This window comes from Vigna angularis, chromosome 7 (genome assembly GCF_016808095.1).
Source record: "Vigna angularis cultivar LongXiaoDou No.4 chromosome 7, ASM1680809v1, whole genome shotgun sequence".
NCBI lineage: Eukaryota > Viridiplantae > Streptophyta > Magnoliopsida > Fabales > Fabaceae > Vigna > Vigna angularis.
The window spans coordinates 4,029,620-4,046,866 of record NC_068976.1 but is presented as its reverse complement, the minus strand read 5'-3'; the positions used below and the strand labels follow the sequence as shown (position 1 = coordinate 4,046,866).

At 36.2% G+C, this 17,247-nt stretch overlaps 2 protein-coding genes and 1 long non-coding RNA gene across 3 annotated transcripts; all 3 read right to left on the bottom strand.

Moving 5' to 3' along the window:
- Window positions 1-1,220: 1,220 nt before the first annotated feature.
- Window positions 1,221-2,047, bottom strand: LOC128197972 (uncharacterized). Its single transcript, XR_008250737.1, has 3 exons — window positions 1,880-2,047; window positions 1,682-1,786; window positions 1,221-1,588 (listed from the first exon to the last, which is right to left on the bottom strand). It is a non-coding gene; the product is annotated as an uncharacterized LOC128197972 (long non-coding RNA).
- A 212-nt stretch (window positions 2,048-2,259) lies between these two features.
- On the bottom strand, window positions 2,260-2,898 carry LOC128197797 (vegetative cell wall protein gp1-like). Its single transcript, XM_052880595.1, has 2 exons — window positions 2,471-2,898; window positions 2,260-2,374 (listed from the first exon to the last, which is right to left on the bottom strand). The coding sequence occupies exons 1-2, from the start codon at window positions 2,896-2,898 to the stop codon at window positions 2,260-2,262; spliced, it is 543 nt and encodes a 180-aa protein (XP_052736555.1).
- Window positions 2,899-3,039: 141 nt separating this feature from the next.
- On the bottom strand, window positions 3,040-6,274 carry LOC108336898 (uncharacterized). Its single transcript, XM_017573343.2, has 4 exons — window positions 6,145-6,274; window positions 4,037-5,310; window positions 3,185-3,789; window positions 3,040-3,070 (listed from the first exon to the last, which is right to left on the bottom strand). The coding sequence occupies exons 1-4, from the start codon at window positions 6,272-6,274 to the stop codon at window positions 3,040-3,042; spliced, it is 2,040 nt and encodes a 679-aa protein (XP_017428832.2).
- Between the last annotated feature and the right edge of the window lie 10,973 nt (window positions 6,275-17,247).

The following is a 17,247-nucleotide window of genomic DNA, read 5'->3' as shown; positions in this document are numbered from 1 at the left end:
TTGTTTTTGTACTTCGTATTTGGTAGGTTGAAAATCTTGAAGGATTTTTTGGCATCATGTACAATAGACCCGAATGGAGGATTGGACCTTTGGTTGTTGAACAAGCAAATATCTCATCCCAACCAAACTTGTAAGTTTTTATAACCATTGTCTTTAAAGAGTTGGTGTTGTCCTTAATGTAGATTGTGAGAACTAATATATGTTGTGGTTGCATTCTTTTAGACACAATTGTGGTGTTATAATGTTGAAAGCAATGGAAATGTGGGATGGTAAGGAAAAATACAATGGGTAAAGCATGCCTCAATATACCAATATAAGTAACATTATGATTATTAGAAATAGTTGATAAATGTGTTAATTTCTAAAGTGCGCAATTTTGTTTTCATGAGGAGTGGCTTGGAATTAGAAAGAAATATGTATGAGACTAAATCCTGGACAACGACAACATTAGAAAAATAGAAGCGCTTCAGGAATATGGATTGTTGTAGGATTGTTTTTCTTTTTTTAGAGATTTAGTTTGTATGTAGACTAAGATGGATTTTTTGGCTTTGTAACAAACAATGATATTTATGTATAGACAAAAAAGAAGGGATTTACCCACGACCCAAATCCCTCGGTAATGACAAAAAGCCGTCGGTAAAGTGTGTCTATCGACGATCTTGCGACGGCCAAGAAGCCGTCGGTAATATGCGTGTCGGAAACATTACCGACGGCTTTTTGACCTTCGGTATTACCGACGGGCAAAAGCCCTTGATAATACCGAAGGTTAAAATCTGTCGGTATTACCGAGGGGCAAAGGCCCTCAGTAATGCAAGGCGAAACTCGATGGTTTTAGCGACGACTTTAGGCCGTCGGTACCGTGCATTTTTTTTAGTGCAATTTCTTTCTGCATTATACCCAAAACCTGCAAATAAATAATCAATAATCCCAAACATCAATTTAGCCAGCCAATTCATCCAGGCAATTCAAATGCAATCATTCAACATTCATCAAGAATACTTCAATCATTCTAAGTTTCAAAAGTTCTTAAATGCAAAACAAAGTTTGATAACAAAAAACTAACTTCAATGTAACTTCAAAGTTTGAAAAGTTTCTAATGGCAAAACAAAGTTTTTAAATAAAAAACCTAACTTCAAATGTTTTCAAAAGTTCTTAAATGTCTAATATTCATCATAATCATCATTATCTTCTTCTTGCACAAGTGTGGTCTGGGAAGGCTGTTGAGGTGGGCATGGCTGCTGGGATGATGATGGGCAGACTGTCCCTGCTGAGGTATCAATGTCTTGACCAAATTTTCAATATTGTCAAATATGGCTAGAAGTGAATCATAAGCCTCTTTACTAACGACATTGTTGTGGTCAAATGTGCCGGAGGTAGATGGTTGATGTCTCAATATGCCTCCTCTTCCAGCACTGTAATAGGAGGCAAGTTGTCCTACCCCATACAGTCGTCCTTTCTTCTTGCCCCCGACGACATCAACCTAGCATTGGGTCCTGATGATTTCTTCGTCTGCATCTACTCTAGAGTTAGCATCAGGAGCAGATTCCCCCTTTGATCTCGCTTGTGTCAATCTCGCAGAAAAATCTTCCTGTTAAATAAGATAGAAACGTTAGTAACATGAATTTGAAAATGTGAAAGAAAAAAAAGTAAAAAATTAAATGTTGTTAAAATTTTTACTTACAGTGGTCTTGCGAGACCTCTCATCAACATATTCGTCAGTCCCCTTGCGAAGATGAGTTTGTGTAAGCACCTCATCAACATGAACAGCCCGTCCAAGCTCTGCTGCCTATAATATTTTAAAACATACAAATGACACATATTAATTTCAAAGTACATGATGTTATAGAGTTATTGATAAGAAATGAATCAAGATTTTTACCATACGAATTGCATGTTCATGTGTAGTGATTGATCCTCCGGTATGCAATACACCACCTTTTTCTGAAGCCCTATTTTTCTGGGCGGTAGCACATTTAATGCGGTACTATGGAAAATTCCAATGTGCCAGCAATGAATTCCATATGTGTTCCCCCACCCAATAAGGGCGTTGTCCTGCGATCCTTGCATCTCTAAACATTTCTGACAATCGGTGAGATGCTTTCATGTTAATGTTTTTCTGAATTTGAGCTTCATGCTCAGCTGCCCACTGCACCTTTTGTTGTTACAATAGATAATGTTAAAATAAAGCAAATGAAATTCCTATTTGAATATGGTGATGCAAGATGATTAAGTAACATGATGTTTTACCTTAAATCTCTTTCATAACAGTTTTTTGTCATCTTCAGGGATTACTCGCCATGATGCCCAAAGCTGAAGAAATTGTTGCTTAATAGACCTAGTGATGGCCTGTGAAGAAACTCTAGAAGGAAGAAACCTGAAATATGAATGTAAGAAAATTATGAATCTACAACCATAGTAAGACCAACAATTTAATGCAAAATACAAGACTAAGAAGAAGATATGGTATTACCCTTTTCCACATGGCTCAATGAATGGTCGATCATGAGGAGTAGGATCACCCAAATCAGTAGGATCAATAGGATCAGCAGGATTAGGAAATAGCTGGTGTACATCTGGAGATGGTATAGAAGATGGCGTAGGGATAGAAGGAGAGGGATGAATATATGGTGTGGGTCCTACAACTGAAGGAGTGGGCACTACAGTAGGAGGTGTGGGCCCTACAACTGAAGGAGTGGGACCTATAATAGGAGGTGTGGGCCAGACAGATGGTGTGGGCGTCGTAGAAGAGGGTGGTGGACGTGAGGAGCCAACGTCTGGTGGAGTACTGGCACTTGAAAATGGTATCGTCGAAGGAACTCTAATAATGTACTTGGCCTGCCTCCTAGGCTTTTTTACCGTCTTGCCCTTGTCAAGGCATGAAGGATCCTGTCCTGACATTACTGCAATTTAAAGTATATAAATAAATCGACAATTAAATGCATAATACATAATTGGTATTTAATAAATGATTTAATTTTATATAATCGTGAATCGTACACATGTTAGAATACAAACATTTAATTAATTAGATCGTCCTCATCATCGCATTGTCATCTTGTTTGATGCATCACTGTGATCATCATAATCATAATCATCATCATCGTCTTCTTCATCATCTTCAAGTTCTTTTTCTTCCTCTTCTTCTTCTCCTTCTTCTTCATGTTCTTCTATTTGTCCTTCTAACTCTTCAGCATCAGCATCGAAGTCGTGCAATGCAGATACACCTTCAACTTCAATAATTTCATTTCCATGTGTCATTTCATCAACTTGGAAAGGGATATCGTCTTCGTCATCATTTGACTTAATGCGACCCCTAGGCTTGGTTTGTATTGCAACACACCAACCACGTTTGTCAATGTTGCGAAATGCTGGATATGAGACATAATAAACTTGTCTAACATTAAGAGCTAGAATGAATGGATCAAATGGCCGGTATCTTGAAGTCATTTGAATTTCTACAATATTATACCTAGGATCCACTCTTGTTCCACTCCTAGATGGATCAAACCATTGACAATAAAAAAGAACTACCCTCTTTGGAGTAGTTGAAGTATTATACTCCAGCTCATAAATTTTTTGAATAATACCATAAAAGTCATCATAACCACCCTCTGTAAGGCCCTTAACGAACACCCCACAATTAGTTGTCTTTTTTCCTTTCGACCATGCATCGGTGTGGAACTTGTATCCATTTACAAAATACGTGTGCCATTCTTTGACACATCTCATGGGCCAATTTGACAATTCCTGTAGATCTTGAATTAAGGGACTTAATGGCTGGTTATGAACCTATAAAGAGGTGAAGAAAAATTAAGCTACAAGTGTCACATCAATTGTTTTTAAAATCATTAAAAGGATATTCATACTTGATATCTAAACCAATAAGGGAACTGTGAGTGTATTATAGCAGAAGAACTCCCTTCTAGAACTTGCATAGCCACAACAAATGAGTTGTATAAAATGAACACAATTAGTGACTATTAAAATAGTATGATTGAAAACTTAGGAATGGGATGAGAACATACTCAAGGTACACCTTAACTTCAAGGAAATAAATTAAGACATGGACATGAGCAGAGTTGAATTCAGCATCACTTAACCAATGAGTGAACTCTTTGCCCGCATGACGGCCTACTTCTCGAAACACCGACAAATTTGAATGAGATGTGCCAGATTGACATTGTGTTTCATTCCTAACATTCATCGACGACAACATGAAGTTTTTGAAATAATGAGAACAAAAGTATGTTGTTTCACGATGCAAGTAAGCCGCACAAATTGATCCTGCCACTCTGGCTTTATTTTTGACTGAACGTTTTGACTCTCCCATGAATCTTTCAAACGGATATATCCACCTATATTGCACTGGTCCACCAAGCCGTGCTTCATATACAAGATGAATTGGAAGATGTTCCATGGAATCAAAGAATGCAGGAGGAAGTATTCTTTCCAATTTGCAAAGAATAATTGGAATATTTTCCTCCAACTTTCTCAAATAATTTGCCTTGAGCGTCGTGGCGCACAAATCCTTAAAGAAATGACTGATTTCTATCAGTGGATTTAACACATGCATGGGCAAACATCTAAACGCAACAAGGATTAGAGTTTCCATAAAGACATGGCAATCATGACTCTTTAACCCTTGAATACTACCCTTATCAATATTAGCACATTGGGCCAAGTTTGAAGAATAGCCATCTGGCATTCTAAGCTCCTTTATCCATCGACAAACTATTTTGGCCTCGTCTTTTGATAAGATGTAATTTGCCTTTGGCTTTAGCAACCTGCCATTATATTTGGCCTTCAACTCTAAGTCTCTTCGCGCACAATACAAAGGTAAATCTTTCCTTGCCTTTTCATTATCTTTCGTCTTAGCACTAACATTCATGACTGTGTTGAAGATGTTGTCAAAGAAATTCTTTTCTATATGCATGACATCCAAGTTATGTTTCAACAAGTTATCCTTCCAATACGGAAGATCCCAAAAAATGTTTCTCTTGGTCCAATTATGCCACTCCCCGTACCATTCAATTCTATTGATACCACTTTCATTGACTTTTGGAAAATGTTTCACTCTTCTCCAAACTTGAGATGGATTCAGCCTAGGAGGTGGCATATCTGTTTCAAGTTGTCCTTTGCGAAAAGCCTTTTTGTTTCTCCTAAACATGTGATCAATGGGCAAGAACCTTCTATGGCAGTCAAACCAACAACTTTTCTGACCATGCGTCAATAAGAATGACTTTGTGTGTTCCATGCAATGTGAACAAGCTAATCGACCATGCATGCTCCAACCAGATAACATGTCATACGCTGGAAAGTCATTAATAGTCCCACATCAAAGCTGCCCTCATAAGAAAATTTTGATTCCTTGATACATCATACGTCCAAATACCGCTCCACAACTTCTTCAAATCATCAATCAAAGGCTCTAAATAAACATCAATCTCTGATTTAGGATTAGATGGACATGGTAATATACACGTTAAAAACATGTAAGGCTTTGTCATACACATCTAGGTGGAAGATTGTATGGGGTAACAATCACCAGCCAACATGAATATGGTGATGCAAACGCCTGAATGTATGGAGTAAACCCTTTCGAACATAGACCAAGTCGCACGTTACGAGCATCACTAGCAAAGGATGGATGTTTTCGGTTGAAGTGCTTCTAGGCTTCACCGTTAGAAGGATGACGCAACACTCCTTCACTTTTGTTACCATCATGCCATGTCATGTGTTTTGCTGTTTGCATTGAAGCGAACATCCTTTGTAATCTTGAAATGATCGGCAAATAGAACATAGACTTGAATGAAATTCGTTTTTTTCGCCTCCGTCTTGGATGCAATGTCTGAAATCGAGGATGGCCACAAAACTTGCATTCCACCAACGATACATCATTTTTTCCATTGTCGTTGTCATAGAAAAGCATACATCCATTCACATAACAATCAATCTTCTTCGCTTCCAATCCCAGCTTCGAAACACATCTTTTGGCTTCGTAATAATTCTTCGGCAAAGAATTGTTTGGTGGTGTTAGATCTAACACCAATTTTGTAAAGAAGTCCAACGCTTGTATGGGAACGTTCCAATTAGATTTACCAGCCATGAGTCTAATGCACACTGACAATTTTGACTCAGATGAACCTTCAAATACAGGTTGGTTTGCCTCAGCCAAGAGATTGTAAAACCTCTGAGTGCTTTCATTTGGAGACTCTTCATCAGGACTATCGTCTGCTTCTTGTTCAGCATGTCGACGAAGAGCATTGTCTACCATCTCTTGCATATAGGTAAATTGATCTATCTCAGATATATGTACAATAGTATTCGAACCTGATGCAGGCCGATTTTCATGAGGAGTGGAGGTAGAAGGCATTTCTTCACCATGAAATGTCCAAACCTTGTAATTTGGCATGAACCATTTTTGGTATAGGTGAACTTTGACGACTTCATCTTTCAAAATCCTTGTACATTCACACTTGATGCATGGGTATCGAATCCCTCCATCAAGAGCATAATATTCATATCGTTGAGCCGTCTCCACAAACTCATCAACTCCAAGGACAAAAGCTTCCTTCAAACCTCTCCTTCCGCTATAACAACGGTCGTACATCCATCCACGATGATTGGGAAAATGGGACATGTTCTGTGACAAGCCAAACAAACAAAAACTTAGCCAAAATAGCAACACTCCATGTGACATAAGTAATAACCTATTACTACTTAAGTCGAACATGGAAGGCAATTTGAATATTACTGTAATAGGCATGCAAGAAGGGTCATGCTGAGTATTATTATTGTAGTGAAGTCCTCTTTTATAGAGTACTTACACATTGACTACAGTCATAGACATGCAATAAGGGTCATGCTGAGTATTATTACTGTAGTGAAGTCCTCTTTTATAGTACTTACAAATATTTACACATGTAGGTACTACCATAGGATTTGACATCAACACTACATATTCTTAGCCTACAAGTCTCCACCTATGTCTTGTTCAGTTTCAAGATAAAATAAAGCATCTAAAAACAAGTCATCCCATCATTTCAAAGTAAGCTTAGTTCAAACAGTCTAGTACACAATAAATATACACAATCACAATCACAATCACAATAGTTATTTAATTATCTACTGACAAACCAAATTTGGTCAAGAAGCAGCTCCACAATCACAATCAAGAGACCAATGGCTGGTGTGCTGCACGTTTGATAACAAATTTTTGCAACAAGTTGTATAAGGGAACAACACAATCAGACTTAGAAATGTTTTTATTATGATCAAACAATATTAAAGTATCTACTTCAGCTCATTCCAATAATCATATCAAACAAGAAATGACTTTTTCATGCAATGATAACTGGTTGCAGCCACTAAAAAGAATCAAGCAACAAGGTAATGAACAACACAATAGACTAACTCCTAAAGATCAACTCTAGATCAGATGAAGAAAGCAATTAAAGCTCAATTAGGAACAACATAACAACTTTTACATATAGTGGAGACAAAACCAAGATAGTCAACAAGACAAGAAAGAAACAAACTATTTAGAACAGCTGGCACATAATTTGAATCCTAAGGAATGCTCTAAAAGAATATGTACTCTTCCCATTTACAGTTGGTTTAATTCATAGCTAAGTTTTTTTCCTTTGCTCTCTCATTTAGAATATGTAGTCTTCCCATTCAAGAGATTGTTAAGTTTTATGAAGTCAATTTTGTAGCATGAGTAAACTTAATTAAATTAATTTTATACTGTGAATGTATGATGTCACTTAATTGTAAGAACTATTTTTGGTCATATGCTAATTTGCTAGTGGAACAGGACTGCCAATCATATTTTGGACATCCACATAATGTAATGCTAAATTGACTTGAAGTCTTCTCTGGGTTGTTATCCTAATTGAAATGAAATTGGTATCATGGCACCTGGCCAACATGAACCTGTCTTAGTTGTTTTCAAGTTCTAATAATACTACCGAACTAGGAAAATTAAATATGGTTTACTATGATATTGCATGATTGCGACGTTGATTTAAATAGAAAAGTGCATTTTGTCTGCCATCTTCTAATTCCATATTTCATCAGCTAATTCTTTGTTATTTGTCCTATATAATGAAGCTCTTATAAAAAAAACTAATAGATTCTTATATTGTTATGAAAGAATCCTTCATCTGATTACTATAAAAATATTCAATTTTTTTCTTTATCTTACTTCTAAAAACCTGTTCAACTGCAAAAATTAATTAGTACCATGTGAAATTAAAATAGAAAAAATGATTTAATGAACTATTGTAGCAATGAAACATAACCAAGTATATTAAATGAAGACACTTCTAATTACATAAAGAGTGAAGAAAGACAAAAAATGCACGTGCATTTAATATTTAGAGTCTCAAAACTTCCCTTTCGTCATCCCTTTCCTCCAAAAATAATTAGGATGAAGTAGGATTACTAAGATAATCATTAAAGATGATTTAGTATTTCTCTAGTTAAAAATATTTTAAGATAGAAGAAACAATTTTGAATGGCAAGTTACTGACTACAATTTAAGCTACCATTCTCAGGTATACCAGGTTATGTTAAAGCTGTTTAAGTGTCAGAGGATTTAGCATTTCTCTTTTGACTATATGTTTTGCACTAGATTCTAAGAAGTCTTCGAGCAATTATTACTGAAGCTCTGTCAGTTACTTTCATGCATAGGTGTTGAATTTATTATGTTTATTTCTGGATTTGGTTGTTAAAATTTCATATTTGGTATCTTCAGTTTATTGATTCAGTTGAAAATTGTGATAGATATATCCAAACACACTACTATGCATACATAATGTGGTCAGATGAAATTGAAGAAGGAAGAGAGAGAGAGAGAGAATTGACGTTCGTACAGTGGATGGTGCAGTAGAGAGAGAGTGTGGTGTGCATGGAAAACATATTAGACAAAGAAAATGTTTTGTTAAATGAAATTAGAAAGCTTAAAATGGCTATTCATCAAGTGTGTGGGGCTCTTCAGATTGATTCATGTGATGGGCATGACAAAGGAACCAAGCAAGAGGAAATACCAATATTGCATATTTTGGACATCATTGAGAATGTTTATCTGAATGAGTCTATTGAGAGGATGGATAAAGAGCTGCAGCAGATAAAAGGTACAAATCAAATCAAGAGAATCAGCAATACAATCAACAGATGTTTCAAAAAGTCAGGCAAAACAGCTTAAAGAAGAAAAGTGTGGTGATCGTCATGGAACCAATGGTTCTTGAAAAGAAGAGTTAGAAACTGCAATTAAAAGTTATGCCTCTGTCGTTACAGAACTTGATGTTGCAAAGCAAGAACTAAGTAAAATTCGGCAGGGGTATGATTTATCCTTAGAAGCAAGAGTTTCTGCTTTCAAGCAAGCAGCAGAAGTAGAAGATTTTGAATAACTTCTTTATTCTAACAAAAAACTCTGATTTCAAATTTGCTAAAATAGCATTCTTAAATTCTATCAATATATTAAAGAATTATCTATTTCAGAATTTCATATATTTATATAATTTTATCCTTAATACATGTATCAATATATTAAGCGAGGAAGATTTATATAAATTATGTTATTCTCTACGCTTTATTCTATCCTTGTCAATTCAGAAAAACTTGACAAGATCCACTGGTTGCCAATTCCTGCAGCATCAGCAGAATATCTTAATCACTCATTTATGCAATTGTGCTATTCAAATGTACTTCTTCAACCATAAATTTGTCTTCCAAATTATAAAGAGGCATGTTTCAGAACATCACGATGTATGCCATACATGAAATCACAACTATAATAGTAATTTAAAACAAATTTGGTTCCTTGTTTTGTTAAATATAAATCAATAGGAGTTCATCAGGATCAATTTATGCTTATGTCATACAGGTCTTTTGTTGCCAAAAGGGAAAGAAAAGAAATTCCAATTATTTCTTTTCGAAAATAACAAGGACTCTTTCTCGCACTCAATTATTTCTTCTTTCGAGGGGTCTAAACTTTACTATATTTTACTTAACAAGTAACAAGGACTTTCACAACATAAAATTGGACACTTAAGAGCAAGAAAAAGACTAATGAAGCAGAATGCTATAATCAGACGAACCATAAGACAATACTCGTTTTGACTAAGAAACAACATCTCTTAACTTATATTACAAGAAACACAAAGCAAGAGTAGCAAGAGGAAATGGAAACCAGATAGCTTCTTGAGAATTTTTACATGCAATTTTAAAATGAAGTTGTGTTGATATTATGGAAGGGAAAAAGTGCTAAAGTGAGTATTGAAGTTTCCTTTAGATACCTAGAATTGTTTTATGTTCTCTTAAGTAATACCTAAAACTAATAGCGCAGGGAAGTAGACAAATAGAAACAGAAGGAACCTTAGATATGCTCTTGTTAAGAGTATTGAAGTCTCCGTGTCACATTGTTTAATTATTTGAAACTCCGTGTCACATTGCAGCTAAACACTTCGAAGATTTAAAAGGTTGGTAAGAATCGGTGCTAGGTCACCCAAATCAATGTTTTGCATATTCATGAAAACTAGAGATGCTGATATGCCACATAACGGAAGAGTACTAGACAGGGGATTCATTGTCGGTGACAACCAGCACCAAATAATAGATGGTAAAACATCATGGGATAATCCTTCAAACCCACATGGAAAAAGATATCCAATACTTTTGGAGCTTACTATTGAAAAAGGAACTTTCACAACAACATTTTTAGCAATTAGAGTTGTCAAGGATTTCATCTCCGCTATATCTTCTTCCAATTTGTCAATCTTCTTACAACCGGATACGATGAGAGTTTTCAAAGATTTAAACTTATATATCTCTCTTAGAAGACTGCTAAGGCTTGTACAATTCTTCAAATTTATTAACACGATATTACAGAGAACATGTCCAAACTTAGAAGCAAATTTTGCACTAATTTCAATTTTTTTTTGTCAAAAACAATGAAGAAAGTAATCATATGCCAATTCCTATACGATGAATGGGACACACTATTCTAAATCCAACAAAACAGAAACCCTCCTCATAACTTAAGCCTACTGGCAACAGAGAATTTGGATAAAGAGCTCAAATCAGCATGCTCAAAACACCTGAAAGGTACCAAAAATGCAGTTATGGAGCGGTGGAAGTTAGCAAACCTGCTAAAGAGCTCGACAGCAACCTCTACAATGGCAGCCCCAGCCCCAATAGACCAGTACACTTCGACCACTCAACGCAACATCCACAACACGTCACCACCGCAATGCCGTCATCACGCTATCCACGAAGCACGACCCCTAGTGCCACAGCCACAATCCAATATAGAATGACTTGCAAGGAATTGGAAGCAGGAAAACAAAAAGAAATCAATTAAGGACCAAGCGCCAAAGCTAAAATTCACATGAACAGAACATACTAACCCTTACTGCAATCCCTCAACGCAACAAAGCAGCGACAACACCCTCCCTACTCCACGACAGCTGCAATAAATGCCCCAATCACCATCCACCAACACCCTTCCAGGAGAATCACTCAACAAAAGCTCCAAGTGTACCGAAAATCGTCCAATGCGTCGCCTCAGTCACCAACCTGTCCTCACACCGTCAATGACAACCGCTATACCGCCTCACTACCACGACTGAATGAAGGACGACAATGCGAGAAGAAAGGATGACGCACTTACGCTTGAGAACAACCGCTATAGTGAGTCAATGTGCTTGAGGAAACGATTGGCAGGGGAGAGGGAAATAGGGCTTTTGGTCGACGAGCTCGAAATGGGAGAGGGAAATCAGAAATTTTGGTTTTAGTCTACCCTGATACTTACCGACGGCCTAGGCCCGTCGCTAATTAAAATCACCAATGAACTACCCACGGCCTAAGGACCGTCTGTAATGGGCCGTCGGTAATTTCCGCTTTTTTTTGTAGTGTAGTGCAATATAATGTTACCTTTCTTGAATACTTAATCTGCAATGTTATTTCATTTATGTTGGTTATGTTTTGATGACTAAGTAACGTGCAACATCACTTTCTTAGTGGATGATTGTGTTCAATGATTACATTGATTATTTGAGGTTGTTTATGTCTTGGTTTGGTATCAATTTAGGTGAGTTGAAGACAAATGTGTGTAATATATGGTGTGGTAATGAATACAATGCATGAACTTGTTCAATGGGTGATGGAGGAAAGAAACATTGTTGGTGAGATGAACAACTTGGGTTAAGTCCTGAAGCTTGTGCAGGCCAAAAATACCCTGGTAATCGTTTATAGCTATCTCGTAAACGATTACACGAAGAAAAAGTGGTTTTTATACATAAAAATCTAGTGCAGGAGCTAGCTATGGTAACCTGAGTGACCATAGTGAATAATTTTAATTTGTTAACATTTAACCAATGGTTTACACATGTTTTTGGTGTTTAAGGGTGAGTACTGGCTGGGAAGTCATGTTTGGGCCCTCCATCATGGAGGAAAGACCCAATGTTGGTGAGATGAACAACTTGGGTTAAGTCCTGAAGCTTGTGCAGGCCAAAAACACCTTGGTAATCGTTTACAGCTATCTCATAAATGATTACACGAAGAAAAACTGATTTTTGTACAAAAATTTCTTCTACACGAGCCAACTGTGGTAACCTAAGTGACCATAGTAATTAATTTTAATTTTTTGACATTTAACCAATGGTTTAGACATGTTTTTGGTGTTTAAGGCTGACTACTGGCTAGGAAGTCATGTTTGATCACTCCATCATGGAGGAAAGACCCAATGTTGGTGACATGAACAACTTGGGTTAAATCCTGAAACTTGTGCAGGCCAAAAACATCCTGTTAATCGTTTACAGCTATCACGTAAACGATTACACAAAGAAAATCTGGTTTTTGTTCAAAAACTTCTTCTACAGGAGCCAACTATGGTAACCTGAATGACCATAATCAATAATTTTAATCTTTTGACATTGAACCAATGGTTTAGACATGTTTTTGGTGTTTAAGGGTGAGAACTGGCTGGCAAAGTCATGTTTGGGTAGTCTATCATGGAGGAAAGACCCAATGTTGGTGAGATGAACAACGTGGGTTAAGTCTTGAAGTTTATGAAGGCCAAAACCATCCTGGTAATCGTTTACAGCTATCTCGTAAACGATTACACAAAAAAAAATTGGTTTTTGTACATAAACTTCTTCTACAGGAGCCAACTATGGTAACCTGAGTGACCATAGTCAATAATTTTAATTTTTTGACATTTAACCAATGGTTTCGACATGTTTTTGGTGTTTAAGGGTGAGTACTGGATGGGAAAGTCATGTTTGGGTAGTCCATCATGGAGGAAAGACCCAATGTTGGTGAGATGAACAACTTGGGTTAAGTCCTGAAGCTTGTGCAGGCCAAAAACACCCTGGTAATCGTTTACAGCTATCTCGTAAACGATTACACGAAGAAAAACTTGTTTTTGTACAGAAACGTCTACTGTAGGAGCCAACTATTGCAACCTCAGTGACCACAATCAATAATTTTATTTTTTTGACATAAAAGCAATGATTTAAACATGTTTTTGGTGTTTAAGGGTGAGTACTGGCTGGGAAGTCATGTTCGGACACTCCATCATGAAGGAAAGACCCAATGTTGGTTAGATGAAAAACTTGGGTTAAGTCTTGAAGCTTGTGCAAGCCAAAAACATCATGGTAATCGTTTAAAGCTATCTCGTAAATGATTAAACGAAGAAAAACTTATTTTTTGTATAGAAACGTCTACTACAGGAGTTAACTATGGTAACCTCAGTGACCACAATCCATAATTTTTATTTTTTGACATTTAAGCAATGGTTTAAACATGTTTTTGGTGTTTAAGGGTGAGTTACTGCCTGGAAAAGTCATGTTTGGGAAGTCCATCATGGAGGAAAGACCCAATGTTGGTGAGATGAACAACTTGGGTTAAGTCCTTAAGCTTGTGCAGGCCAAAAACTCCTTGGTAATCGTTTTCATCTATCTCGTAAATGATTACACGAAGAAACACTAGTTTTTGTACAGAAACGTCTATTGCTGGAGCCGGTTGTGATAACCACAGTGACCATAGTCAATAATTTTAATTTTTTGACATTTAAGCAATGGTTTAGACATGTTTTATTTGTTTAAGGGTGATTACTGGCTGGAAAGACATGTTTGGGCACTCCATCATGGAGGAATGACCCAATGTTGGTGAGATTAACAACTTGGGTTAAGTGTTAAAGCTTGTGCAGGCTCAAAACACCCTGCTAATAGTTTACAGCTATCTCATAAACGATTGCACGAAGAAAAACTAGGTTTTTTAGATAAATTTCTTCTACAGGAGCCAACTATGGTATCCTAAGTGACCATAATGAATAATTTGAATTTTTTGACATTTAACCAATGGTTTAGACATGTTTTTGTTGTTTATGGGTGAGTATTGGCTTGGAAGTCATGTTTGGGTACTCCATCATGGAGGAAAGACCCAATGTTGGTGAGATGAACAAGTTGGGTTATGTCCTGAAGCTTGTGCAGGCTAAAAACACCGTGGTAATCGTTTACAGCTATCTCATAAACAATTACACGAAGAAATAGTGGTTTTTGTACAAAAAATTTCTACTGCAAGAGCCAGTTGTGGTAACCTCAGTGACCATAGTGAATTTTTGTAATATTTTCACATTTATGCAATGGTTTACAGTTGTTTTGGGGGTTTAAGTTTGACTTCCTTCTGGGAAGTGATGTTTGGCCACTCCATCAGGAAGGAAAGAAACAATATATGACAAAAAATAAAGTCAAACATTTAATTCAATGTGCATTAAGGTCAACAGGATCATTACAATGATAACATAACATGAACAACATAAAAATTAGGTACGTGAACCTTAAAAACATAATGAAGTTAAGGTTATTACGATTACAGTAACTCGAGAAATTATTTTAGTGATCATAAAATAATATTACAGTTATCCATAGAAGTTATAATTTCACCTGCATTAGGAAATAATTATCGAATACTATCATAAAAAAACCAATTCTTCTCTACTTCTTTGGATGATGATGGTTGTTGAGATGGACGAACCAATTTTCAGAGGATGTCATCCACATTGTTTTCTGCCCAGAGAAGGAGTCGAATCAATGGTTTTGGGGTTTCCTTGACAAGTTTGTTTGTGGGAGGAAAAATTTCAGTTGCAAAAACCTTTACTACGTTGTGATGCACGATATTTAGGTATTGGATTCTGCCATTTGGACTGAAGGAATGTACCTAAATGAACATACATAATTAATATGAAAAACACCATCAAAGGCAAATAAAACTTATTTTAATTTAAGTATTCAGTGGAGGGGTTACAAGATTGAGTAACAAAACGGAGCCAACTCCGATATTTGGCCGAAATTTGGCCGAAATTGAGGATCTTCAAGAACTTTCCGATGTAAGAAAGCCTTCATTGTCGCTGTTGGATTCTGGTCACATGTAATCATTCATTAGTTGATGTAAACAACAAAAGTTTTAGTTTGGAACACATATTACCTTGATAGTCAATTGCATGTCTCCCAAAGCATTGGGCTTACACTCTTTCACAATGAAAGCTACAAATGCCAAGACCGATAATGTTTTTGCATCAATAAGGGGATTCACGTTCTCGAATTTTCCATCAGTGATGAGATCCTCAATTGTCAATGTCATGTGAACAAGAAATCATAATGTCTCATTTAACATTTCTATTTGAATGATTGTGTCGCAACCAGAATCGCGACGGGACGACGATCCAAAAAACGACGTTTGAAAAAGAGATTTGGAGTCGCCACCATAGTTTATTCTGGAAAACTACGGAAAAACCATAAAATGATAAGGCATGGTCTGTGAAAACCAAATTCTGGGTTCGGGAGTCGGTTACGCGTAGGGAAGGTATTAACACCCTACAACGCCTGTTCGAAGGTAGTACCCTTAATTAGATACGTGAATGTGATGTGGTTTTCAAAATGTTTAACTATCCCCGAAAAAATAACAATCTAAATAAACAAAAGATATTTTTTAGTTTATTGGGCCCGACAAGGATTAACCTTGCTCCTACGTATTCTCATTCAAAATGAGAAATCAGGGTTATGTAGTTCTTTTGAAACTATTTGAGAATGATTTGTTTGCGAAATCGTTTAGAAAAGTTGCTTGAAAAATGCTTAAGGATAATTTTGGATTTTTCGAAGTGGGGATTTTATATTTTTTTGTACTTGAGAAAAAGAAGGTGATGAGTACTAGACCGACATGGACGGTCACGAGAGTATTCATACCGTTAGAACATTATTTTTCTTATTTTTAAATATTCTTAAAAGAAAGCGAAAAGGGTATTTAGAACTAGGACGACGCAAGCGGTGACACGAGTGCTTAACCTTTAAAACACATTTTTGCTATTTTTTAATATTTTTTGAAAGAATGAGGAAAGGTTTTTAGCACAAGGACAACGTGAGCGGTCACACGTGTGCTTGACCTTTAAAACATATTTTTTTGTTGTATTTTTTAATATTTTTTGAAGCAAAGAGGAAAGGTTTTTAGCACAAGGACGACATGAGCGGTCACACGTGTGCTTAACCTTTAAAACATATTTTTGTATTTTTCTTTAAAAGAAAGAGAAAAGGTTTTTAACACAAGGACGCGCGAACGGTCACACGAGTGCTTAACCTTTAAAACATATTTTTGATATTTTTTTATATATTTTTAAAAGAGGAAAGGTATTTAACACTAAGACGACGTGAGCTCTCACACGAGTGCTTAACCTTTAAAAACATATTTTTGTTTCATTTATTTTAAAAAAAAAGAGAGAAAGGTATTGAATACTAGGATGATGCGGACGATCACACGAGTGTTCAACCTTTAAAAATGTTATTTTTGTTATTTTTTATTTTATAATTTTTATGTATTTTTCGTGTATTATTATATATATTTTTTAATGTGTAAATATTTAGATAAATGTCCAAAGATAAAATAAGAAAACAAAATAACAAAGTACAAATAAAATACAAGCAAACCTAAATAAAAGGAAGAAATAGAACAAAGATTATGAGGGTGTGAGGCTTAGCATAATGGATAAGCTGTACAAAGGAAATGTTTTTTGTTTGCAGAAACGGATTGGGCTTAAGCCCACGAAAAAGATATGGGGTGCCGGGTGAGAAACGGGGGGTGCGAATCACGAGATAGTTTTTTTTTTAATAAAAAAATACCTTGGCCCAGGAACTTAAGCCCAGCGCCCCTTTATTTAGAAACCCATCAGGGGTTATATCAAACTTCCTC

Coding starts and splice junctions, on each gene's coding strand:
- LOC128197797 (XM_052880595.1), bottom strand. CDS start 2,898: ATGTCAGGACAGGATCCTTCATGCCTTGACAAGGGCAAGACGGTAAAA. Junction 2,375..2,470: donor ATTGAGCCATGTGGAAAAGG/GTAATACCATAT, acceptor TTCATATTTCAG/GTTTCTTCCTTCTAGAGTTT.
- LOC108336898 (XM_017573343.2), bottom strand. CDS start 6,274: ATGGTAGACAATGCTCTTCGTCGACATGCTGAACAAGAAGCAGACGAT. Junction 5,311..6,144: donor AAACCAACCTGTATTTGAAG/GTTCATCTGAGT, acceptor ATGACTTTCCAG/CGTATGACATGTTATCTGGT. Junction 3,790..4,036: donor TTTATTTCCTTGAAGTTAAG/GTGTACCTTGAG, acceptor ACCTCTTTATAG/GTTCATAACCAGCCATTAAG.